The 26895-nt window shown below is 41.4% G+C and overlaps 1 protein-coding gene across 3 annotated transcripts in view; it reads left to right on the top strand.

Annotated features, from left to right (window-relative positions):
* The first annotated feature begins 7985 nt into the window (after positions 1–7985).
* The window catches only part of CYSTM1 (cysteine rich transmembrane module containing 1), a 62326-nt gene continuing 43416 nt past the window's right edge, over positions 7986–26895 (top strand). The window contains exons 1-2 of one of the 3 annotated variants that reach the window (XM_081282584.1): positions 7986–8141; positions 25638–25847. In XM_081282584.1, coding sequence (XP_081138710.1) covers positions 25658–25847 — 190 coding nt within the window. In that variant the 5' untranslated portion in view covers positions 7986–8141; positions 25638–25657. Of the gene's footprint in view, positions 8177–25637; positions 25848–26895 lie in introns of all 3 variants that reach the window. The other 2 variants (XM_081282582.1, XM_081282583.1) reach the window with 2 other exon arrangements.

Raw genomic sequence — 26895 nt, 5'->3', positions numbered from 1 at the left:
ATAGTCACCCTGAACCACGTTCCCCTATAACAAGTAGATGGTGCTGAGTAACACTTTCTCCCTTTACACCAAGTTTGTCTCCAAGGCAGCATAGTCTCCACCACTCCCAGCACCCCCACCCATGCCCCAAGAGAAGGTAGAAGCAACAGCAGATATAGGTCTATGGGTTCCAGTCTTGCCTCCCCCCCTTACTTCTTGAGCAGGTATTCACCTCTCTCTCTCTCTCTTTTTCCTCCCAGTGCTGGGGATTGAACTCAGGGGCGCTTAACCACTGAGCCACATCCCCAGCCCTTTTTTATATTTTATTTAGAGACAGGGTCTTGCTGAACTGCTGAGACTGGCTTTGAACTCAAAATCCTCCTGCTTCAGCCTTCTGACCGCTAGCATTATAGACGAGTGCCACCACACTCGGCAGGTGTTCACTCACATCTCTCTGAAGCCTACTTTTAATGCTTGGGAAGAAGAGAATAATGAAATAATGCATGTAGAGTCCTGGCAGAGCCTGGCATAGAAGAAACACTCACCGAGAATCTGCCAAGTCTGATTATTGGTATATATTATTGTTTCTCATCAATGACACAGAGGAGACTTGAAGTTGGCATATGAATGGACTCACCTACTGGAATTCATATGAGCAAGAACTTTTAAAATGTTTTGCTTCTTTCTATATCTGCAGAGGCTAGTACAGTTCCTGTCACATGGTAGATATGTGGATTTAATGTTTCTCTGACTTCTTATTCTTCTTGTTATATGCTATATTATTATTGGCTCATTTTATAAACAAATTCAAATAGACTCATTGGCAGATTATTTCTAAGCTACACGTGCTGCTTTTCTTTTCTAATACTTTGAAAGATTGAAAAGCAGGGAGATGCTTCAGAATTTTTTAAAAATATTTTTTAGTTGTTGATGGACCTTTATTGTACTTATTTTTATGTGGTGCTGAGAATTGAACCCAGTGCCTTACATATCCTACGCAAGCGCTCTTCTACTGAGCTACAACCCCAGCCTGATGCTTCAGAATTGTTGGGAATTTCATTGCCATAGTCAGCTGAGTCATAACCTGGAAGAAAAATCTGTTCCCCACTAGGCCTGGTATTCTAAGATGACTAGGAGAACGCCAGGCCACTTCAGGAATCAGCGCTTCAGAAAGTCACAATTAGAATCGCATGCATTTATGTGATGCCTCTTGAGAACTCCAGATGCTGTACAAATACATTTAGAGTTATTAAGTGCTCTTGAAGCACCTTCCTCAGAAGTGACACTTTCAGAGGAGAGTACACTTAAGTAAAATCAATGGCAGGTCCCACATCTTGCTCTCAACTGGGAGGAAACTCTGAGTCCTAGAGTTTGCTCATCATTGGACAAAGCGTTCCTGGAAATGCAAAAGAAGGTAAGCTGACTCCCAGGTGATTCAAGCCTCCTGGAATATTATATTACATGAAACCTGCAGGAACTTTCTGTAGGTCCTGTTTTCAGTATCGGTGGCCTATACGAGTCAGATGAGTTTTTTTGTTTGTTCAGCAATCATTTCTCCTACTTCTGGTAAGTAAATTTCAGTCTTCTTTGGGAAGCCATTCCCTTCCACATGTCCATCTTTGGGTTTTGGGGGAGGCTAAGTTAACCCCCAGATTCAAAAGAGAACATGGAATCATCCAAGGTGTCATATCCCCTCGCTGCTGCCACACCTTCAGAGGAAAGCAATTTCCTCACATCTGTCCAAACATTAGAACTCCATTCTGGAACTTTTCTGAGTACTCTTAGGAAAGAGAAAACCTTTTGTTGGCGGGACTTCTGACCGTGGGCATGTAACTCTGACATTCTCAGGTGGACTACTGAGTGGGAATGAAGTCATGCAAAGGAAAAAGAGCTAAGAGAAAATGAGAGGAGATTTCTGCTGACAGTGTTTGAGTTCCTGGATCCAGCTATACCTGAAATTTAGATTGAATCCTGGATTTTTGGTTTCACAAAACAATATATTATCTTTCTCTCTTAAACTGACTTGCAGAGATTCTTGACTAGCAAATTAGAGATTTTTGGGGAAATGGGGACTGGGGATTGAGTCCAGGGGCACTCTACCACTAAGCTATATCCCCAGTGCTCCCCCCCTTTTTTTTCTCATATTTTTTAGTTGTCAATGGACCTTTATTTTATTTATATGCGGTGCTGAGAATCAAAGCCAGTGACTCACACATGCTAGGCGAGTGCTCTACCACTGAGCCACAACCCTAGCACCCCCCTTTTTAAAAAAATATATTTTAGTTGTAGGTGGACACATACCTTTATTTTAGTTATTTATATGTGGTGCTGAGGATTGAACCCAGTGCCTCACATGTACTAGGCAAGCACTCTACCGCTGAGCTACAGCCCCAGCCCTTATTTTTTTGAGACAGGGTCTTCCTAAGTTGCTTAGGGCCTTAATGCTAAATTGCTGAGAGTGACCTCAAACTTGTGATCCTCACCTGCCTCAGCCTCCTAGTCACTGGGATTACAGTTGTGTGCCACCTGTGTAAATTGGAACTTGGAAATGTAGATTGGGAATAGGCATGAAACTGTTAGACCCAACTGGATGTGGTGGCACACAATGATCCCAATGACTTGGGAGGCTGAGGCAGAAGGATCACAAGTTTGAGGCCAACTTCAGAAACCCAGGGAAACCCTGTCTCAAAATAAAAAGAACTGGGGATGTAGCTCATTGGCAAAGCACCCCTGGGTTCAATCCCTGGGACAAAAATAAACAAACAGAAAAAAAAAAAAAAAACACCAAAAACCCTGTTAAGACCATTGCTCAGGTGGAAACCAAAACCTTGAACTATGGCCAGAATCAAACTGATGGCTTTGCCTCTATTTCACATGTGCCTCAAATTCTGTTAAAGCAGTAGACTAGGAAACAGTAGGAGAAGTGGAAACTTTTTTTCAATTTCCTTAATATCTCCACATGAAAGAAGACTGGCTGTCCTTCCCTGGTTTCTGTGTTGGTCACATTCACCCTCTTCCCTTTCACATGTGTTCCTTTGTCTGTTTCCATCAGGGAGAGGCCTTGAAATAGGCCAGAGGCCAGGTCTTGGTGGACTTCTCCAGTGCTTTGAAACTCTGTACTTGACTGAGGAATTCTGCTAGCGTTTGCCATTGAGCCTGTGAGCTCTAAAATGACGTTCAATTTGTGTGGCACCTAAAGACATTCATTTGTTAGGACTACTGACGGCCTCTGTTTGCCAGGCTCCTATTCCCACACGCGTACCAGCAACTGGACAGCTTTCTCTTTCTCAGGAGGGATGGCTTCTAATCCCCAGTCAGTCCTTCATCATTCTCTGGGGCTGCCCCTTGGCTGTGGCCCTGCTTTCCCCTTCTGATCCAGCCTGAATACTGCTGCCAAGTAATTCTTCACCAAACACTGCCTTCCACTCCCACTTCTCATTCAAGGCACTTCAGTGGTTCCCTATAGTTTTTGTATTGAGTCTATCTTCTTCTGCTCAGCCCTTCAAAAACAAATACTAATAAACACTACTACTTTGGAGCACTCACTATGTATCAGACCTCACACTTAGAAACCACATAGGCTTCTCAGCTAATCCTCAAAATGACATTATAAAGCAGACATCAAACTTCATTTTTTTTAGATGAAGATTCATTAGACTCACTCAAGGTCATGTGGTCAGTAAATGATAGATTTCAAATGCAACCCGACAGGGTTCTTGATCCAGATCCCATCCTCCTGCCAGAAGAATCTGTTGTCTCCAAAGTTCCTCCACAGTCTGATCTAACTCTGTTTTATTTTCCACAACTCTCTGTTTTTCACAGTCCACTTAGGCTAGTCTTATGGTAATGCCCACCATTCTGTAGTCTTATTGTTTCTGCATGTTGTTTAATTATTCACTCATGCATTCAACAAAGCATCCATCAGGACTACCTTATACTACGCCCAATAATTTCATGTTTAATCTTTTCTTATTCATTTATTCATTCATCCAACAAATATTTACTGAGCCTCTACTGCCTCTCTGACCCAGAATGCTCTTTTCCTCTCCATTCTCCAAATCTTGCCTGTTTTTCAAGGCTCTGCCCCAAGCCTTTTCCTTCATACCTCCAGCCTTAGTCATACTGCTGACATGGCCCCCATTTCCATGAATACTGAGAGCCCAGGGGATCTGATAGAGTTTAGCATTCAGTTTTATTGTGGTGTGGCAAGGTCTCATGCTGTCTCATCTTCTCACCAGGAGTCTGATGTCTAGAGGACCAAGCCAGAGTACATGTTCCCTTCATATCCAACTCAGTGTTGACTGCACATCAGACATCCAAGAAACATTCTTAGGGTTTTCTGTTTGGTTTTGTTTGTTTGGGGGTTTTTAGTGCTGGGAATTGAAACTCTTGGCTACACTTTCAGACTCTAAGAAATACTTTCACTCCATTGTTGAGTTGAGATGGAATGAATACATAATAAATTTCAAGTTTGAGGTCAACTTCAGCAACTTAGTGAGATCCTGACTCAAAATAAAACAAAAAGGGCTGGGGGATGTGGTAGACACTTGCCTAGCAAGTGCAAGGCCCTGGGTTTGAACCCCAGCACTGGAGGAAAAAAACCATCTAGGCTCTCTTTCTTAGCCCTGAAATTGAATTAAAGTTTCTGATAGACTTGTGCAATTGGTATTATTATCCTCATTTTACAATAAGACTGAGACTTGCCCAAGGAAAAAGGAAAAATCTCAGTGCATAGATACCCAACCACTACACCATGCTGTCTCCCCAATCATTGGAGGGTTCTTCTGAATGAACATGCATTGAAGAGCCATCAAAACTTCTGTAGCTAATAGATTTTCTTTCTTTTTTTTTTAGAGAGAGAGAGAGAGAGAATTTTTTTTAAAGAGAGAGTGAGAGAGGGGGGAGAGAGAGAAAGAATTTTTATTTTTTAGTTCTCGGGGGACACAACATCTTTGTTGGTATGTGGTGCTGAGGATCGAACCTGGGCCGCATGCATGCCAGGCGAGCGCGCTACCGCTTGAGCCACATCCCCAGCCCAGCTAATAGATTTTCAAAAAAAAGTATGCTTTGCTAGGGGTTTGTACCCAGACATGTTTCTTTGTTTCCAGGAATGGAAATTTGCTCATTGTGAAAAATACATTTGATGAAACTCCAATAACTTCTATGTCTGGTCTGCTGCTTGGTCCTGGAATTTGAGGTCAAAATCTTAGAGGAGAGTCTAGTGAGATGTGCTCCCTGGCCACATCTTTGGTTCTTGGATGCTATCAGAAACATTCTCTGAGTTTTACACATATGATAGCATTCCTTCCTCAGTGATGGTGGTTGGGGTGAGGAATGCTATTTTTCCTTCCATGGTTACCTTTCACCATACCCTCTCAGATAAAGGGGTGTGGCCAGGAATCTTACTGAAAATGTGCTGTAATATCTTTTCTCCCATAGCACTCTTCCAATATTCTCAGCTGCCATGAGACACTTCCCTCCTTTCTAAGGTAATTACTCCTCTATTCCATCCATCTTTATCTTGCTTGGTCCAGATTAGAGGGAGGAGGCATGGAAATCCCTTGACCAAAAAGTTTTATTGTCTTGATGGGTAATGCCAGAGTATAGTTATGGTCCAAAGATAGTATGTGGTATGCATGGATAAACTTCATTTCTTAGAGGCAATCAGACAATGCTGCTTTTCCTCTGTCAGCCTATTGCCTGGTCCTGGGGGACTATCAGCTGCCCTGGGTTCTACCCACATGCTTCTTCCTTCCTTTCAGTCTTCGGAGCCTGGCCGCCTTCTTTCCCTAATGCTCTTAGCACCCCTTAGGAGGACTCTTTACCTTGCACCCCCTTTTCAGAAATCTCTTTCCAAATCTCTTTCTACTTCTTTTTTTTCTGATCCCTCCTCTCTGTCTCTGCAGGATCCCTCAAACCTCATTCTAACTCAACTCCCTCTCCCCAACCCAACCCTGCCCTGCCAAATAGTTGGAATTCTCAGAACACCAAAACACCCAGGCCTGTTCTTCCTGACCACTCTTCTCTGCTCCTGGGTACCAGGGCTCATGTTTTCAGTCTCATCTCTGCTATTAAGCTCTTTTTTTAATATATATATTTTTTAGTTTTAGTTGGACACAACACATTTATTTATTTGTTTGTTTATTTGTTTGTTTATTTATTTATGGTGATGAGGATTGAACCTAGTGCACCTCGCACCAGCTAGCTGACACTTTACTGGTGAGCCACAACCCCAGCCCCTATTAAGCTTTTTTAATCTGGAGCCATGATTCTTTTTTACCTTTCACAACTATCTTACTTCCCATTTATGTGCTAGTTTATTCTAAAAATAAATGTATAAAGTAAAAAAGTGTCACTAAAATAAAACAATTAAATAATAAAATAGTACAAGTGGTACTTAAATATGAGAACACAACCCATATGCTTCTCCCGCCCCCATGCTGGGGATGAACTCCTTTACTCTTTTTTTTTTAATTTGTTCATTTTAGATATACATAACAGTTGAGTGTATCTTGACACATTATACATACATGGAGTATTACTTCCTATTCTTGTGGTTGTACATGTTGTGGAATTACACTTGTCATGTATTCATATATTCATTCTACTGTCTTTCTTATTCCCATCCTCCCTCCCTTCCCTTTATTCCCCCTTTTCTAATCCAATGAACTTCTATTCTTCCCTCACCCACTTACTGTGTGTTAGCATCTGCATATGAGAGAGAACATTCACCTTTGGTTTTTTGGGATTGGCTTATTTCACTTAGCTTGATATTCTCCAGTTCCATTCTTTTATCATCAAATGCCATAATTTCATTCTTCTTAATTGCTGAGTAATATTCCATTGTGTATATATATACCACATTTTCTTTATCCATTCATCTGTTGAAGGGCATCTAGGTTGGTTCCATAGCTTAGCTGTTGTGAATTGAGCTGCTATAAATATTGATGTGGCCACGATATTTATAATATATTATAAATATTTATAATCACTGTATTAAGCTGATTTTAAGTAATTTGGGTATATGATGAGGAGTAAGATAACTGGGTCAAAGGGTGGTTCCATTTCATGTTTTCTGAGGAACTCTGTACTGCTTTCCAGAGTGGTTGCACCAGTTTGCAGTCCCACCAGCAATGTAGAACTCATTCACTCTTGATCTTAGAGAACTGTGTCACAGTCAACCTGGCACTAAAGGGTGCTCACTAGAAGTTGATTGTAAAAAACAAAACAAAACAAAACAACTATTTGGTCTAAGTGTCCATACTCTTGAGAAGGAAGGACAATATATACAATATTTCATAGTGGCACAGACAGTGGGAGAGTAAAACTGAATGAAAGTCAGCAAGAAGTGAAAGGATGAGATAAGTGGTGTCTCACAAGCTGAGCTCTCCATGGGATGTTTACATTCTTATAGTCTGGGGAGAAAAGAGAGTCGCAATGGCGTAGGCATACCATAACAGCAAGCAAGAAGAGGAGTGTGGACAGAAAATCCATTTCTTTTCTTTTTCGGATGCTGGGGATCTGAACTCAGTACGCATTCTAGGCAACCAGGAAGAGAGCAGGAAGAGACCTTCAGGATCATCTTGGACTGTCCTCAACCTCTTCCATACGAAGAAAAGTTGTCAGAAAGCAATCCAGTTATCAGCCTCAGCCCCAAGCCATCTCAGGTGAAATTCCAGCCCCTGAAACGAGAACCTGCAAGGAGGCAGCAGACTACAACCAACCCAGAGGAACACTGGCCCTTTCTCCCAGGCTCATGCACTATTGGCGATATCTGTGGGAGTCTTGGAGAATCGATTCAGTCAGAGAAGAGGGTGCCTGCTGGAGTCTCAGGTGTTGGTTGCACCTCCAAAGACCTAGCAGGGACCCGCAGACTGCCTTGCCAAGGAGCGGTGCCTACAGCCCCAGAATGCTCCTGGCGGCGTCTCGGAGAGAGCGCCTGAGGCGGGGCTTGTGCTGTGACGCCGCCCTTCGCCTCGCCCCGCCCCGCGTGCGTTGCCAGGGAGATCAGGTGACTCCAGGCTACCGGCGCTCGGGGCGGCAGTGACGTCAGGCGCGCGGCGGCTCCTCACTTGTTCGCAGCAGGTGCAGCGCGTTTAGTGCAGTCTGGTCCAGTCTCCTCCTGCGGGGACCCGGTTCGTACTCGGACAATTTGAGGAAAGGTGAGGCGCAGCGGACTAGAGAGGCCAAAGAGCGGGTGAGGCTTGGCGGGGCGTATCCGTCTGCGCGCGCCCTTGGTTTCCCCAGAAGGCGCCTCGAGAGGCGGCCGACGCAGAGACTGGCCGGGCTCCGGCGGGGCGCATACAGCCGCTGGGGAGGCGCGGGGCGCCGGGGAAGCGGCTGCAGCCTGCCAGATGCCCACCCGGGCGCCCAGCGGCTGCCCTGGGGTTCCCATGGTTGCGCTGCCCGCCCAGCTTCCCAGAGGTGGATTAAGGGGTTCCAGGTTTCTGCCTGTCTCGAGTCTCCAGGAATCGGCGGGCTGGGAGCGGGGCTTGCCCCACCCGGTCTCGAGGGACGTCTGCGGGAGGCTGTTGGATTTCTTCGCCTTAGGCTGCGATTCCTGAGGCGCTGCAGTACGTGCTCCAAGCTGAGCCTGCTGGGAGCTAGAGGCCGGTCTGCAGCCCCGCCGGGAGCAGCGGGGCGGGGTGGACTGGAAGCGGGGGACGCTGAGCCCGGCGCTCGGCAGCCGGGCTTTCAGAGAAGGTGTTGCGGAGACAAGGAAACCGAGCTGCTGCTGAAAACGCAGGATTGGGATCTGACTAGACCTGTTGGGGAGGTGAAATCCGAGCGGGATCCTGAGGACTGGAGATTGGAAGAGTAGGCAGAGGGAAAGGGGACCTTCGGAGCAGGAGACCATGGGCCTTGCACTGGAGTTATTAAAAAAAAAAAAAAAAAGATTTGGTAATTGGACCGCGTGCTGGGGCTGTTCAGGGGCGTGAAAAGTTTGCAGAAATGTGTTAGGGCCGATTAGAAAAAAACTTGAGTGCTCAGCTGAGGCTTTGTGTGCTATGAAGAGCTACTGAAACGTTGGCTGGTTTGGAGTAGGGGGCACACTTGGTATGCAAAAGCACCCTAACTCTTGTCTGATGGAATTCCTTGAACCCTGCATATGAAATATTTATAACAGACATGGTGACGTAGGCACCCAATTCCCCTTTAACACCCCAGCCATTGTTAGTAGATTTTTAAAAAATTTCTTCTTTGAGAAAAGACACACCCAACAGCAGCTCATTTTCTTGTATCTCATTTGACTATATTAAATGACTGAGCTTCTCTCCTCAGTATGCATGGAAATTTTAATCTTCATAGCACTTCCCTTGCAGTGTCTTGCAAAGACCTCTTATCCCTAGCCTGAAATCCTCAAGTGACTGGTGGATTTAGTGGGAGGAAGTTATTGAGGAGAATCAGCACCCATAACACAAAATGTGAAACACTGGGTAAGCTGTAATTGTAAAACAAAGATTCCTAGCTCAGAGCTTTTCCTACCAGCTTCTCTCAGCTTGTGAACTTATCAGTGTAAGACTGCTTAAATGTATTAATTGGCCATTTTTGTCTTAATTTCCTGAGAAACAGGAAAAAGCTATTTTGGTTATAAAGAGGAATGATTTAGTGATTTATAATTTTTCCATCCCTGAAGTATATTGTTGCTGTGACCAAAGATACATGCAGCTAACTATCCATTTTATATTGAAACCTTAAAAGTTCTTTTTTTGTAGGAGGAAGCCACTGAACCTTCCACCAATTTGTTTTGTATTTGTTTAACTCCAGAAAACAAAATTGGACCCTCAGGGATGTGTATAGGAAACGGCAGTTTAGGGAATTAATAAACTATGAAAACCAGCTGCAGCACTCCAGGGAGGGCAAATTCAGAGTGGTTGGGACTTGGGGAAAGGGACTTCCGGTCAGATAAGTGAAGTCATTCTCTGTACAAAAAGCCTGAAGTACTTTTAAAGCTCCAAAGTGTGTGAAAGGCTGCAGTAGCTTTTAAGGTGTTTTGCAGGAGCCTCTTAAGATTCACTGGCAATAAGATATCTTGGCTACATTTAAAAAAAAAAAAGTTAACCATTTTGTATATCTCTTTGATTATGTTTTAACTGGCCGACTAATTATGCTTTCTTTGGAAAGAAACAGTCCACCCCCCTTCTGTCTCCCAGACACAATAACTATGTGCTGTCAGGAAGCAAGAGTTTTTGGAAATTTTCCACTTTCATTCACCCCTACCACCCCCACAAGTTTCCCATTGGTAGAGAATTTAAGACCTCATTGTCATGAAAAAAGTGTGTTTCCTTAACCACAAGCTGTGATACACAACCAGGACTGGCCTTCAACAGAAATAGTCTTCCTTAAAGGGAACTGAACCAAGGTGAGAGGCAGACCTGGGGTATGGTTGTGGACATTCTAAGCCCTTTACCTTTGTCACGGAAGGGCCTGGGCAGGGCACTCCTTTCTTGGCATGGAAACATACCTCAATCTTGAGCCAAATAATGTTCAGTACCCACTTCATAGAAGTCACAAGGAAAATTAATGAGAGGTTATATGAAATTTGAATTACTCCAAAGCAGAATATCTTAATTTTTGATGAACGGTATATTTTGAGATGTAGTAAAATAAAAAAGAAGTAGGAGTTATAAGCTTTTTTAGAAATCTCATTCAAACCCTAAGATCTTTTTGTGTTTTGTCCCTGGAGTCTGTGGGCTCAGTGGTCAGTCACTCTGTAATTAAGAGGTTAAGTGTGCCTTTGCATTTGATGTGTAAATAAGCTCAATTGTTCCCTGCCTTTTATTCTGTACTCTGTTACCCTGTCTTTTTTTTTTTTTAAAGAGAGAGTGAGAGAGGAGAGAGAGAGAGAGAGAATTTTTAATATTTATTTTTTAGTTTTCGGCAGACACAACATCTTTGTTGGTATGTGGTGCTGAGGATCGAACCCGGGTTGCACGCATGCCAGGCGAGTGCGCTACCGCTTGAGCCACATCCCCAGCCCCCTGTTACCCTTTCTTGACTCCTGATTACCTGCAGAAAACTGAGTAACACTATATGCTGCTGAGCTGGCAGCTTTCCACCTAGAACCCTTTTAACAAGTATATTATCAGAAATTATCTCAACCCTAAAAGAAGTTAGTCATTAAGTCGGTGAGAGGCAGAAGTAGATAATAATGCTCACTAAACTGGATGAAGAGTGAAACGCCTTTTAAGTTTTCTCTATCCTATATCAGGCCACCAGTCCTGCAACAAATTCTAGTACAGATTCAGAGTGCTTGCTGACATGCCCAGGGACTTTATGAAACTACCACATCTGGCTCCTAGACTTGTGAAATTTGTTGGCCAAGTATAGCTCTCTTACCTAAAGGACATTCAGAAAGAACAGACTTCCTGTTTTCTTCAAACTGACCTGACTGCTGTGTTCTAGGCCTCCGAGCTCCCCCACGCTTGGCCAACACTACTAATTGGCTTGGCTATAAATGGGAGTGAGCAATTAAAATGCAGCAGTGTAGAAATAAGGGACTTGGACATGACTTGACCCTTTAGCTTCCCAGTCCAAAAGGTTTATACTACTTCAAGGACCACATAAAAAGGGATCTTCAGAAGGAAGCGATCTTAAAATTACATCTTTGTAGAGTTTCATTTTGTTTTGTTTGAGACAGGTCTTACTTTGTTGCCCAAACTGTCTCAGACTCCTGGGCCAACTGATCCCTGCCTTAGCCTCCCAAGTGACTGGGACAATCGGTATGCATCACCAAACCAAGATAGTTCTTAGGTGACATGTGAAATATTAATACTGATTATTTATGATGGTTCAACTTCTGATTTTTCTACTTTTTTTTTTTGTACCAGGGATTGAACTCAGAGGCCCTCCACCACTGAACCACATCACCAGCCCTATCTTGTATTTTATTTAGAGACAGGGTTTCACTGAGTTGCTTAGCGTATCACTTTTGCTGAGGCTGGCTTTGAACTCGCAATCCTCCTGCCTCAGCCTCCTGAGCCACTGGATTACAGGCGTATGCCACTGCACCTGGCTGATTTTTGTATGTTTTGATGGTGTAAAAGTACACATGTAGCTATTCTGTTTTTCACTTTCAGTATAGTTCTCAGTAAGTTACAAGAGGTGTTCAACACTTTATTATAAAATAGGCTTTGTGTTAGATGATATTGCCTAACTGTAAACTAATGTAAGTATTCTGAGCATATTTAAGGTAGGCTAGGCTAAGCTGTGGTATTCAGTAGGTTAGTTGTATTGACTACATTTTTATTTACAATATTTTGAACTTGAAATTGAGTTTTTCAGGGTGTGATCCCATCATAAGTTGAGGAGCATCTACTGATTTAGGCCTCAAAGCCAGATCTGGGTATCACTGAATGGGTCCTCACATCTAAAGCAAGAGAAACCGGACATGGTAGCTCACACCTGTAATCCCAGCAATTTAGGAGGCTGAGGCAGGAGAACTGCAAGTTCAAGGCCAGCCTTAGCATCTTAGCAGGGCCCTGTCTCAAAAAGTGAAAAGGACTGGAACATAGCTCAGTGGTAGAGCGCCACTGGATTCAATGCCCAATACCACAAAAACAAAAAACAAGACAAATGGTTTGAATCTATTCTCTGTGGGCAGAAATCTGTGGTATGACTTTGTCACAAATGAGACATGATTTGTATTTTTCTGAACTTTTTATTAGAAGGTTTAAGAGTATTTATAGTCATGGTGGGAGGAAAGTTGTTCTACCTGAATTTGCTCATTAGGAAGTAATGCCTTAGTCAAAGTTCTTTGTGATTTGTGCTATCACTAGTTCTTTGATGATTTGTGCTAAGAATTGTTAACCTGTCCCAAGATCATTGGTCTAGAAAATATATCACAACTGAAAACTATCTAGACATGCTCAGTGTTCTTACAAGGGAAGGAAGTGCAAAGGTTTCTGGGGAGAGGAAGACCTGAAAATGTCCTAGATTTCTGCCATGATCAATTTTTTTTTTTTTAATACTGTGGATTGAACTCAGGGGATTTGACCTCTGAGCCATATCCCCAGCCCTATTTTATATTTTATTTAGATACAGGGTCTCACTGAGTTGTTATCGCCTTGCTTTTGCTGAGGCTGGCTTTGAACTCATGATCCTCCTGTCTCAGCCTCCTAAACTGCTGGGATTACACTGGCTCCTCTGCCATGTTCAATTTTAATGCTGAACATAGTACTTTACCAGTCAGCTTTCAGTACTAGGACCTTAGGCAGGATCAGTTGGGGAGATTATATATGAAGGGAGCAATGTTTGTAGGAATGTGTCTATCCTAAGTCCTTATTGTTAAAACTTGATGCTTTCCTACAGCTACTAGCCTCCTGGACACTCCAGACTCTGTCTTCCCATTCCCAGTTTTTTCTCCCCGAACACCACCCTCTCTAAGGCTACTGTAATCTCTGATCCTAGTTTCTGCATCCTTCTGGTTCTGCTAACTTGAGGGTAATGCTTGAGGATTTTTAATGTCTAGTGGTGGCCATACAAGAACCTCCAGGAAGTTGTTGCATTTTAAGTAAGCCATGGAAACTCCCAAGTGTTTGTTACACTTTCTGTTCTACCTACATGAATTTTGTCTCATCTCCATGACTCTTTACTGCTATTAAGTAACACTCTTTACATCAACCCATTTAAAACAAAAACAAAACTGTAAACATTTGTGTAAAAGGAAAACTGTTCTATTGCCTTAAGTTGAAAACTATATGGTATGCGACAAATACAAGGTAATTATAAAAAGCTGAAGTTATTGGTCTATGTTCCCCAAATAATGCCACACTCCCCACAAGCGGAAATGCTGCCTCACCCAAAGGTCTAACAGTAAGATTTTCAGGCAGCAGTAGGGATGGTTTGGGTAGGCAGGCCTTCACACAGTTCCCTTAAATTCTGTCGTCCTAAAATTTATATAGCTCTCTAATACTAGGAAGACCAGAGAATCCAGGAGTATGTACAAAACAGAGTCACTGGTACTTTGATGCAGAGTTTGTCAAAATGAGGCCTGATTGGTAGTGAGACCGTATACTATATTAAATTCTGGGCCCTTAGCCAGGGGCACGGCTTCATTGATGCTGAGATATATTGTTTTTTTTCTGTACAAGAGTGCTCCTGGAAAACTACAATTTTTCTTGGGGGTTAAGGAATGCAATTTTTTTAAAAAACTCAGCCGTTTCCCAAACTACTTTGAGCCCTATGTCTTTCACATGTAGGGCTCTCTAGATGTTACTAAAGATAGCACTTGAAGTTATGATCTAGCGTTTTTTTCCCAGCCTTTATTGTCTGTCCATGAAACCTATGCCTTTAAAAAAAAAATCTTGTGGAGACAGGAAAAGGGACAAGGGTGAGCTAGCTGCCCTGGGGTTGTATGATCTTAGGGTGCTGCATATGGTAGGCAGCGGTGGTACTTGCTAGTATGAAGCGAAATTCACTGTTTTCCATCAGGAACCACCCACAGTGCTGACTGAGCTATGGCTTCCTAGAAGGGTCCGGAGAGTGGCTTTCATAGTGGAGCAAAGCTGGGCTTGGTATTCATCAGGAACCAGGAGTGCTTAAATTGTTAGCACATTAAGCCATAGGGGCCTTTTTCTAAACCATCAAGATTTCAACTTTCCCCCAACGCCTAATCTAATGCCTTGGGAGGAGGCTGGCAGAACCTGTCTTTCAGGGGCTGTGTTGGTGGGGGACCTGGCCTGGGAAGTGGTCTCATTGGGCTTGTTGGGAGGGCTGGCCCTGACCCTTTCTAGTGTGTCCTCTCAACTTGGCAGGGGGCAGAGTCCCGATCCTCCTCCTCTCTCTCTCTCCAAGCGCTAACCTCTCCTTTCATTTCCCTAACTCACTTTCCATGTTAACGGCTTTCTTTCCTCTTCCCTTCCCTTCTGTTCACTGCTGCCCTCTCTTTTGATCCTTTCTCTTGCTGAGCCTCATTTTCTCTCTGTTCTCATTTTGAGAGCTGACTGTTTGAAGTTCCAGAGTTACAGTGCTGTCCTGTATGTCCCAGTGACTAGATGTAATTCAGAGGCCTCTGCCTTTTTTCCTGAGGCGGAGCCAACCTTCACTTCTCCACTGTCTTTCAGATATCATGTTGGTGAGTTGCCTACCAGAGTCCCTGAGCTGAATGGCTGGGTGAAGCTGGGTGTGCCCCCCACCCCCACCCCCTGTGAAGGTCCAGCAGTGTGGGGAGGGGCTGTGGTTTGCCCACAGTGTTAGGAGCTGTCAGACAATGTGCTGAGGTCCATCCACTCTTAGATACTCCTTCCCAAAGCTGAAGGCAGACAGGAGTCCTGCACTGAGACAGTGCTCTGGTTTTTGCAGAGGACCATACATAATGAATGAAGACTGGAGAAGGGGCCCTTGGTGAACTGGTCTGGAACCCATGGGACTGTTGCAACTACTGCTCCTGGCTTGAGGCGCCGTCTTTCTGGGAGGAGGCTGGCAGAACCTGTCTTTCAGGGGCTGTGTTGGTGGGGTACCTGGTAGCAACTGGTACAAACTGTGTTCTCAGTGAAGTTGGATTTATGTTTGAAGCACAAATAATCGTGGCTTTCCTTCTCAATAAGTTAAAAAATGGATTGTTTTCTTCTAAAAAAAACCTTGTGGCTGACTTTATCCAAAGATAATCAGCAGGAGTTTAAATTTTTATTGTTGAATATGACAGTATAAAAAAGTATATGTAACATAAACCTACAGTTTAATCAATAACTATATTAATTAATATAATTGTCATCCATTCAGGTCTAGATATAGAACTTTATTTTTAGACTTAAATGGGGTAATTGAATGTCCTGTGTTGCAAATCATTTTTTTTCCCCACCATGTTGGTGATTTTTCTTAATAGCACATATACATATAGTTCTTCCTCTTCCTCCTTCTCTTTTTATTTTCAGTACTGGGGATTGAACCTAGGAGCACTTGATCACCAAGCTACACTCCCAGCCCCTTTATTTATTTATTTATGGAGACAGGGTTTCACTAAATTGCTGAGACTGGTCTCAAACTTGCCATCCTTCTGCCTGAGCCTCCTGGATCTCTGGGATTACAGCCACCACACCTCATTCTTCTTAAGAGTCATATAGCAACAGTTCTATGATTTGGACATGCCTGGATTTATTTAGTCATTCCCACAATGATGGACATTTGGGATGTTATATATCCTGTGTGTATATTATATAGCTATTGTAAACATCTAAAATAAATTTCTGCATATCTACATGCAGTTGGTTTTTTTAATATACTGGCACAAGCATACATCTATCTGTAAGATAAGGTAGAGTTGCTGGTTCAAAGGATAGAGTGTTTTATTTATTTGAGGTTTAACTAAAAATGTGTTTTTATTGAAGAATTTATAAGACAAAAGAATGGTTTATCTATAAAAACATTAGGGAAGAATGGGAAATCAGTGATATAGTGGCTCAGGATAGGCCATTTTAGTCATTGATGTTTTCAGGTAGTAATGATTTTTCCCCAAAGACTATTTAATGAAAGTTATAACTTATAGAGCAATAGGTCCTGGATCCAGCCAAAGATTCTGTACAGAAAACTTTATACAGAAAGATTTTAGCAAGTAATATGATATCCTCTGTTGAAAAGAACTCCTTTGGATTTCCTCAAATATTCCAAAAATTAAAGAATGGTAGTATGTACATACCAAGTTTAATATTGGAGGGAGAAAAATTAGTAGACTGTAGCCATATTTTCAAATAATTGTGAATCACTATGGATAATTAATATGGGTATGATTCATCAGACTTAACTGTTCCTATTGTTGACTGTCAGGGCAAGTTGAAAATGCTTATTACATCTTTGTGTTATCTTAATGTTGAGGATAGTGGCTTAAAGCAGTTACCTGAACAGCAAATTAGCAAACCATATTACTAACTAATTTGTAGATAGTTTTAGTTTCATACATATTATTATAAAAGTAGTGCATAGTTTTTACATCAAATATTCTTTCTTTCTTTCTTTTATTTTTTTAGTTGTAGATGGCCACAATACCTTTTTAAAAATTTATTTTTATGTGGTGCTGAGGATTAGGTAAGTGCTCTATCATGAGTTACAATCCCATGTAATGTTTTGAACAACCAATAAAAAAAAAGAATTATAAAAAAAATGAGTTACAATCCCAGTCTCCCCGGCCTTTTTAAAAATTTTATTTATTTTTTGTTTTGAGACAGAGTCTTACTAAGTTGCTTAGGGCCTTGTTAAATTGCTGAAGCACTTGCAATTGTCTATCTCGGAGTCATTGGAATTATAGGCATGTGCTGTCACGCCCAGCCCTAGTCCCTTTTGAAGCAGGGTCTTGCTAAATTGCTCAGGTTGACGTTAGCCTTGACATTTTTGTGCTTCAGCCTCCTGAGTTGCTGGGAATACAGGATGCACCACCGCACCTGGCTATATCAATATTTCTTTATGAGAGAGAAAATAAAGACAATGTCTGAAATCTTCATCACATAGGCCAGAGACAGAGATAAATGACCCACTATTATTTTTTGCCTTCTGTGTGTACTCAGATGCCTTTTTTTCAGTAAAGAGTCCCATATCCAAACTGTGTGTCATTGTGTACTCTAAGAGGCTATTCTAAAGCCACAAGCTAAAATGATGATTCAAAAGGCTTGCTCTAGCTGGGCACGGTGGTGCACACCTGTAATCCCAGCAGCTTGGTAGGCTGAGGCAAGAGGAACATGAGTTCAAAGCCAGCTTCAACAATTTAGCAAGACCCTAAGCAACTATCACTAAATAAAAAATATATATTTTTTTTTAAAAAAAGTGGCTCAGTAGTTAAGCACCCCTGGGTTCAATCCCCAGTACCACAAGCACACAAAATGATACGCTTTAATAGTATTCATTCATTAACTATATGAGGATAGCTCATGGTCTCATACAACTCTGGCAAACAAAATATTGTGATGGCTAGTAATATTTGGGAGGTTGATACCCGAATCAGTATTTGGACAGTAAGGGAATAACTGTAGCTTATCTTCTTCCAGTCTGCCCGCAAAGAGAGGCAACATAGGAAGTGGCAGTACACAGCAAAATGTGTTAGAAATGGTGAGCGAGTCATAAAACCAAAGATCTTGCCTACATTATGCTAAGGATCAAAGGTCTCCTGGTGTGCTGCTGCTGGTAGCCCCACTACCATCCTTAAAAGTGAACTCCTGCTATCAGTCTTCCCCTGAGGCCTTGGATTAAGTCTTTCACCTCAGGAGTCTTTCTGAGGTGAAGGCCTTTTGTGCTAGATTGGCTGTTCTTAAGAGTTGGCGTTGGAGTTTGGATTTGAGATGGTCCTTTTTTACCTCTGCTCCCTGCACACTCCTGTGTGTATGGTTGGACTCTCCTGACTAGAGTGTCATTGGTGCCTCTACCTGTACCTCAGTTTTAGTAACACTGAATCACTCTTTGGGATGACTGCCCTCTGGATCTCCCAGGGTAGGTTTTCTTCTAGTCTCATAGCCAAACTATCCTTAACATGCCCTTGAAGTTTGGAGAACTTCCAGCATTTTCCATATGATGCAATAACAGACTTATGGAAAAGATAATTTTAAAAAATATATTTTCAACTTTACCACAAAGCCTAATCTAATGCTCAAGTTCTTTCTTGTGCCCAACTCTGGACCTGCCATAAGCAGGTATTTTATAAATATTATAAATTATTAAGTGATACATGCCTGGAATTTCAGCAACTTGAGAGGCTGAGGCAGGAGGATCACAAGTTCAAAGCCAGCCTTGGCAACTTAGGGAGACCCTGTCTCAAAATGAAAAAAATAACTGGAGGTGTAGCTCAATGGTAAAGCATCCTTGGGTTTAACCCCCAGTACCAAAAATAAATAAATAAATAGTTTTCTAGTGGTACTAACAAATATACACAGAGATACATGAATCCTTTTTGAAGAAATAAGGAGTAACTATAGAAAAGGAGGGTGCAAAAATCCTATGAACTGATGCTTAGCCTCGTTTCTTATGATTCAACCATAATGAACCTGTTTTACCCCTCAGATGGGCTTTAGTCTTTCTTTGAGGCTTCTCACAAATTGTTGCCTCTGAAGAGTAAAAGTTGGAGTAATCCAGATTTCTGTTTAAGAATAACTCTCAGTGTGATCATCACTTCCTCTTGGAAGCTATGTCTAACTTCCCTGACTAGTCACATGTGTCCTTTGAGGTCACTGTACTTTGTGCTTCTGTCTTAACTTGGTTTTTTATAATTGTTAGTGTCCTGTTTCTGTCTCTAAATAATCTGAATAGGAACTGTCTCTTGCTTATTGTTGTCTTGGTAGTGCTTGAAACCACTAGTATTGGGTTATAGTGGATGTTCCTGGAAGTTTTCATGGAATGGATAAAAGACTGTGTGAATGGAATAGACTAGCCAGTCACCACTAAAATTTAATGAAAACTGTAAATCAAAGATGGATATGGCAGCACAAAAGCAGTAATTCTAAAGCCTTTTTTAGCCCAACAAACCACACCCAAAATTATGTGTAAAATTCAAGAAAAATTGAGGGACTTAGAATATAAAACAATCTATTTACAAAGGCCCTATAAAAGACCAGAGAAAAGAGGAGGTTTTAGGGTAAGAGCTTCATAAAGATAGTTTTATAAATCACAAAGAAAGATATTTAAGAATATAAAAATAAGCATGACTTGAGGCTTTGATAGTAAGAAGGGTCCAAGGTCGGGGCTGGGGTTGTGGCTCAGTGGTAGAATGCCTGCCTAGGACATGTGAGGCCCTGGGTTCAATCCTCAGCACCACATAAAAATTAAATGAATAAAATAAAGCTATGAGGGCTGTGGCTCAGTAGTAGAGTGCTTGCCTAGTACACATGAGACATTGGCTTCAATCCTCAGCACCACATAAAAGTAAATAAAATAAAGGTATTGTGTCCATCTACATCTAAAAAAATTTAAAAAATAAAGCTATGAAAAAAAAAAAAACTTATTTAAAAAAAAAGAAGGGTCCAAGATGGGAAGTCTGCATGTAACCATATAATTTCGTTGTCTTTACCCCATGTCTTGTACACAACCAAGTGACTTCGCAGTTTAAAGCAGAAAGAAAACATTTTAGGACCACAGGAAACTGAAGTATCTTATGAAAAAAAGAATCATAACTACAAAAATCATGGCAAAAAGCAGTAAAGAGCAAATGTAGGATAGGTTGTTCAGAGGGAAGATTGGTGTCTCAGAAGTGTATAGATCTAAAGAGGTATTGCAGCCAGTAAAAAAGAAAAAAAAAAAAAGTGGAGGGGGGCAGCATGAAATCTCAGAAAGAATTAAGAAAACTGGAATTTTCCTGTGACTACTTGAGTTCTCCTGTTGGAAATTTCAGAAATACAGATAAGGATAAATACTAAAAATTATCCACAATTCCAGTGCCAGAGGAAAACCACCATTAATTTTTTTCCTTCTATCTGAATATTATCTGTTACTATATAACTTAGAGTGTGAAATTCTAATGTTCAACTCAATAATTGTAAATATGACTCATGACAAGATACAGAGCATTTCTATCATACCTGAAGGCTACCTATGTCTCTTTCCTCAGTGTTCCTAGATTAATCTTGGCTCTTTTTCTTCCCCAAGTACTGGAGATTGAACCTCAGGCCTTGTACATGCTAGGCAAGCACTCTACCTCTGAGCTGTACCCCCAGCCCTTTTTATGTTGAGATAGGTTCTATTTATTTTGAGATAGGTTTGCCTCGAATTTGCAATCTTTCTGCCATCCTGGTTTTTCTACTATATAAATTTACCGTAATTTATCTGTTTTATTGATGAACACTTGGATAGTTTTCAGATTGGAGCTGTTATAACTAAAGGTGCTTTAAACATTCTTGTATATGTCCTTTAGTGAATTTAGGCCCTAACTTCCCCTCAGTCCTCAGTCATGCACTGAATACATTTTGATCAACAACTAACTGCAAGTACAACAGTGATCCCATGGGATTATATCACCTAGTGACGTAGTAGCCATCTTAGTTTGTGTATATATATCCTGTGGTGTTTGCACAGCAAAACCACCTACGGATGTTTTTCATAATATAGAAATGCATTGCTACGTGTACTTTCTGGGTTAAAGGTAAATCCTCCCAAAGTTGTGAATATGTGATATGCTTTTTCCTAAAGACTTGATTGTTTTAGCTTTTATTTATAGGTCTGTGATATATTGTGAATTGTATTTTGTGCGTAAGGGTAGGGATCAAGGTTTATACTTACACCTAGACACACACGAGGATATCCAATTAACTCAGACTATTTATTGGAAACACTATCTTTTCCTGTTGGAATAGTAGCAATTGTACCTTTCTGTTAAATTAGGCGACTATTGTGTTGGTTTGTTGTAGGACTCTTGTTAAATTGATCGTTTATCGGTATTTTTTTAAAAAGTTGGGATCATGCTGACTAGCTTTTAAATTTTTCTTATATAATATTATATCATACTTCAAAAGCATAAATTAAAACTGAGGGCTGGGGGTATAGCTCTGGGGTAGAGCACTTGCCTGGCATGCAGAAGGCCCCGGATTCAATCCCCAACACCATCTAAAGAAAAAGGAGAAGAAGAAGAAAAAAAAAAAAACTCATACAACTATTATATAGATACATCATAATGTATTTAACTATTTTTTTCTTTTTTTGGATATTTGAGTTTTTTTTCTACTCTGTATATTATTTGGTCTGTCTTTCATATGGGAGGATTTTCTCTAATGTCTAATTATCTGTGTGTATTCCTTTATGTATGAGGCAATACAAAATTAATTAGAGGCTGGGGATATAGCTCAGTTGATAGAGTGCTTGCCTTGCATGCACAAGGCCCTGGGTGAAATCCCTAGCACCACAAAAAAACAACAAAAAAATCAATTAGAGGTTCTGGGTACATGGCCTTTACCGGTGATTGAATAAGTCATTTCTTTGGTGTCCCCCTCAAGTATTAGTATCTGTTATTTTTTTTTTTCCATTGACACTGTCTAGAGGCAACTTCACTGTACTGCCTGCAGTCAATACCAGTCTGGCTACCTAGATTGTAACTTAATATTTTTCAAAGTTGTTATTTTTTATTTCCTGGATCGCTACTTTGATGAGGTCTTTTTTTTAAAAAAAAAAAAGTGTTATATCTCTGTGGACCACTTTCACAAAGAATGGTTTCTGCCCTTCTCATTGTGCGGTTGAATGACTGCTAATCCTGTGACTGAGCGTGCCTTAATGGGATCGTGGGGTAGCAGTATTCAATAGGCTATTAATGGATCTTGGCTGCTGCACTGTTTGAGCTATCCCTTTTGGAGGTCTGAGTTGTCTTTAATGCTACAATTTCCACTGTTTACATTTGATCCTTAGTGTAAGACTTCACTATAGTAGGGCTTATGTTTTACTGACCAAATTTATAAGAGCAAGCAGTCACGTTACAAAGTTCAGATCATACAATAAACTTAATCCTTGTTTGTGTTTTGGTTATATTAAGTGGTTCATGTCATTGTTAGGTAACCTTTTTTACTTTGGTTTGTTTCTTTCCCAGCTTGGGAACAATTGATTCACACTGGGTGAAGTCCTGCTTTTCAAATGCCAGCCCTAAGATCTTTGATTTTGTTCAGATGCTCTTTCTGTGACTTCTGCTGTTCTCTTACTGGGACTTTTTTCCCTGCTTAGAGGAAACTGAAAATAGACCCAGATCTTTATTCCTCCAAGATGACCATCTGTCCTGGGAGCACAGGGAGGGAGTGCGTGTGTGGGAGGGGATGCTGGTGGCAGGAGCACCTTTGTGGTTGATGCTTTTTCTAAGTGCCTCTGAATAATAGCAGGTGCCTTTTTCCCTCTAGACATTACGTGATTCTTCAGACAGAGGGAGAAAGAGACACACCATAAACGAGGGAAAAACAGGATTTAGGGGCAAGTGGGAGGAATACATGTATGTGTACTTGGAAAAGAGTTTTGAAGGCCCCGGGAGAGAAATGCATAGGATAATGAGGAATTGATACAAACAGATAGATCAAGAAAAGACACGAAACATGGAGGTCTGAAATTGTAGTTCTCTACTTTTCATTCATTTTTCCTCACTGCTCATTGTTCTTAGAAGAATAGTGTCTTCAGAGAAATATACTTCCAGACTTTGCCTAGAGTGAGATCTTTGTACAGTCTTGTCAGACTGATAAAGTTCAACTATGATTTTAATAAAATTAGGTCACATACACTGAATTTCAGGACAGAGTAGTTATGATAGCTGTGTTCTACTTCTGTGATTTAAAAATAAATAATGGACACAGCAGGGTAATGAGACCGATTTTGGTTAACCAGGGCTCACAAGATTTTCCAAAACCTTCCTGATATGAGAAAAGAAATAATGCAGAAGTGGCCAGCATTTACCTGTGTCCCGATTCAGGTGATGACTATAGTGTTAGTCACCATGAACTTTTGCATTAGGGTAAGCACAAAGGCTTCCTATAGATCAGGGTATGATGCCACGTTGACATAGACCAGAGATCAGAGAAGGGGGAGAACTTAAGTTTTTTGTTGTTGTTTTTGTTTTTCTGTCCCGCTAAGGTCCTAGAAAAATAAGTTTCCAAAATGGGGCCAGAATGCAGCTCTAATCACAATAGGGACCCTCAAGCTGTCCTGATTCCATGTGATAAAGTTTCAATTTATACTTGCCTCCTTCAAGGGACTGTCTCCATCCCCACCTCCTCCTGCTGGGCATAAGCCCCTCCTTCAGCAGTCTGTTTACCCATTTGCCCAGGGAAAGGGTTTGAGCCATATTAACATCCATCCAGCACTACTTACCCAGTATCAGGCACTGAGTCAGCACTGCATAAATGTATGTTTGGTAAATAGGGTAAATATCACTTGCAAGGGCTCATTAGCTTACCTTACCATTGGTTCTCAGGACTGGAAATTCTATAGAGGTAATTTAGGTTAGGCTGGCTTCAGTCTTTGATTTATGAGCTGTTATAAAGTCATCTGGAATCCCATTTCTTTTCTTCTTTTTGCTCTGCCTTTCTGAAGTGCCCACTTCATCTTAAGGCTGACAGATTGGTTGTCAGCAATTTTGTAGGCCCTGTCTTTCCTAGACTTTGCGTGTGCCTGTGTTAAGGGGAAGGGAACATGGGTGGGAATGTGAAGAGAGGTTTTTACAGACTGAACCACTTCAGAACCAGTCTCAGTGGCCAGGGGATGCCATTTGTGATTGGGTTGATCCTGTATTCCTTGAATCCGTTGTAATGAAAGAGGAGAAGTAATGCCCTGTGTTGGCTTAGACAAGATGGGCTCATCCTAGAACTAAGATGAGATGAGCTTTCCCTCAACTGGAAAGCTGACTATTAGGGAGAACATGGATGTTGTGTGGGCAACCAGAAAATTCCACTGTTACTTTAATCCAGATTTTCTAGGCAACATTACTTAGGGATCAATCTGTCCTTCATATGAAGTTGCTGAATTTACTGATTGAATGTTATGAAAAAGAATTAGTAGTGAAATTATTAAATCTTGAGTATGAGACTCTTGCTTTTTAGTCAGGGATAGGACACACTCAAAAAGTTAAATATCAATATAGGAGTTGAGTAACAGTATAGGCAGCAGTATGACAGGCATCCTGCTGTTTAAGTGAGTCATGTGTAGAAAGTATACTTAATTTTTTTCCAGTAATGGTTTGTCTGCTTTTAGTCTGAAAGTCATTGCGCCATGCTCTGTGGAGATTACAGAAGGACGGAAACGAGATGTTGACCCACAGCTTTTAAGTACAGTCAAGAGAACCTTTAATGAACTTGGGGGCTGGGAAGCATAGCCTGCCTCACAGAAGCAAACCTGGAGGACAGGAACCTGTAAACATAAGTGAGGGTTCCTGATGAGATCTCCAGAGCCCTGGGAGCCTGCATGGTCAAAGGAGGCGCTCAGCATTCTCCATAGGCAGCTCTATGCATCTGCTCAGAGAAGTGGGTCTGAGAAGAGTGCACAGATCAACCCGTTGCCCCAGGGCAGGGCCAGTTTACAGTCTTGGTTGATCACTGCTGGCCGTGCTGCTTGACAGGAGACCCCAATGTGACCCAACCCTATTTACTGGAGAGTTTCTAAAAGGGGTCAGTTTCTATGGATCTGATTCATAGTGCTGTTAGAGTTTCTACCACCTTAAACTTATCTAGCCACATTCTGGACATTTCAAGAAATTTTAAAAATATCTTGTTATTCATCAACACATTTATTTAGGGACCTGCCTTGTGGCGACACTGCACAAGTCTCTTTTTTTTGGCAGGGTGGGGTGTGTGTGTGTGTGTGTGTGTAGGGAGCACTGGGGATTGAACCCAGGGGTGCTTTACCACTGAGCTGTATACCTACTTTTTTAAACTTTTTATTTTGAGACAGGGTCTCACTTAGTTAATAAGGTTGGCCTGGAACTTGGATCCTCCTGTCTCAAGACTCCTGAGAATGTGCCACATGCAACATGGTAGTAATCTAAAATTGACTTGATCCCTCCTTTCATTACCTACAATCTATTAGAGGAGACAGACAAAAGACAAATAAACAGAGACATAATTCCCAATTGTGATAATGAGAAGGAAACAAAATGGGCAAAACTAGGGATTTGCGAGAGTTTTGAGACAACTTTAAGGCATTTTGTAAAGGATCACATGATTTGGGATTTTTTTCCCCTAATAATTTCCATAGGTTAAATGCAAATAATTTCTACTCTTTTTGTCTCTTAGGTGCACTTTGAAGCTCCCTGATGAATCCAGGGAACCCTCCACCATATCCAGGCCCAGGTCCGTCGGCCCCGTATCCACCTTATCCACCTTATCCACCACAACCAATGGGGCCTTCGGCAGGGCCCTACCCACCTCAGCAGGGGTACCCCTACCCAGGATATCCACAGTACGGCTGGCAGGGTGGGCCTCAGGAGCCTCCTAAGACCACAGGTGGGTGACTGTGAATATGTGGTGTGCATGTATGTAGTGCCACATCACCAAAGGAAATGATTGCATATTTTCTTTGTCATAGAAGAAACTGGCCTTTGTGACATGTGGTTGATGTTTGGTGGTGATGACTCAAGAAGCCCAGCTCAATTCTTCTTCCTTAATATCCCTTGTCCCCTTTTAGGGCTGATGACTTTCTGGCCAACATGTTCTCAGGGTCATCTCCTAGAGCACTGGTGGGGGGAAATACCAGTTGTGTTTTTGCTGTAGCCAGTTTTGCTTTTTAGTTTAGCCTGTTCAGCTATTTTATCTGTCAGCATGTTGACCTTCAAGTCATCCTCTTGCCCTGCTGTTGGGGTTGGTATTCTTTACTAAATTTTTTCATAATTCTGTTTAACCTGCTAGTTGAATTTGCAGCCATCTTCTGAGTCCTCCTCGTGTGCTTAGAACAGTGCTACTCAAAGATCAGTCTTCAGACAAATGCCAGTCCACAAACAGTGAACACTATTGGACTTTGATGAGAAATACAGAAAGTGAGAGTAAACATTTAGAAACTTTTAGTCCTGTGACATTCAAGCATGTAATCTTGCGTTTTACAAAACGTCAGTCAGAGAAAGATTAAAAACAAAACATCTTGAGAAGCACTGTGCTAGATGTCTTGGGACAACTTCATAACTCTTTGGTTTGCAGAATAGCTGTTCTCTTATAGTTTTTTCAACTTTCTAAACCAGCTAATTCTTACAGATGCTTATTATGTGCCAAGTGGTCTCTCAGAAGCCATATATATATAAACATTTAATCTTTGCAACAATTTTGTGAACTTATTCCCATTTTACAATGAAGTAATTGAAGTATAGAGTACAGTAATGATTTGTCCAAGGTCATGCAGCTAGAAACAGCACATTCTAGATTAAGATCCTGATAGTTTGACTTAAACAATCTGAACCTATAATTTATTGCTGCATGTTAGTCCCTCTCCTGCCTTTTCTTAAGCTCTGTTAAGATTGAATACAGTATTTGAAAGCCTTTAAACAATTTAGTTTATCTTCAA

Source organism: Spermophilus citellus (assembly GCF_964194105.1).
Source record: "Spermophilus citellus genome assembly, chromosome: 1".
Taxonomy (NCBI): Eukaryota; Metazoa; Chordata; class Mammalia; order Rodentia; family Sciuridae; genus Spermophilus; species Spermophilus citellus.
This window is presented reverse-complemented; position numbering and strand designations above follow the sequence as displayed.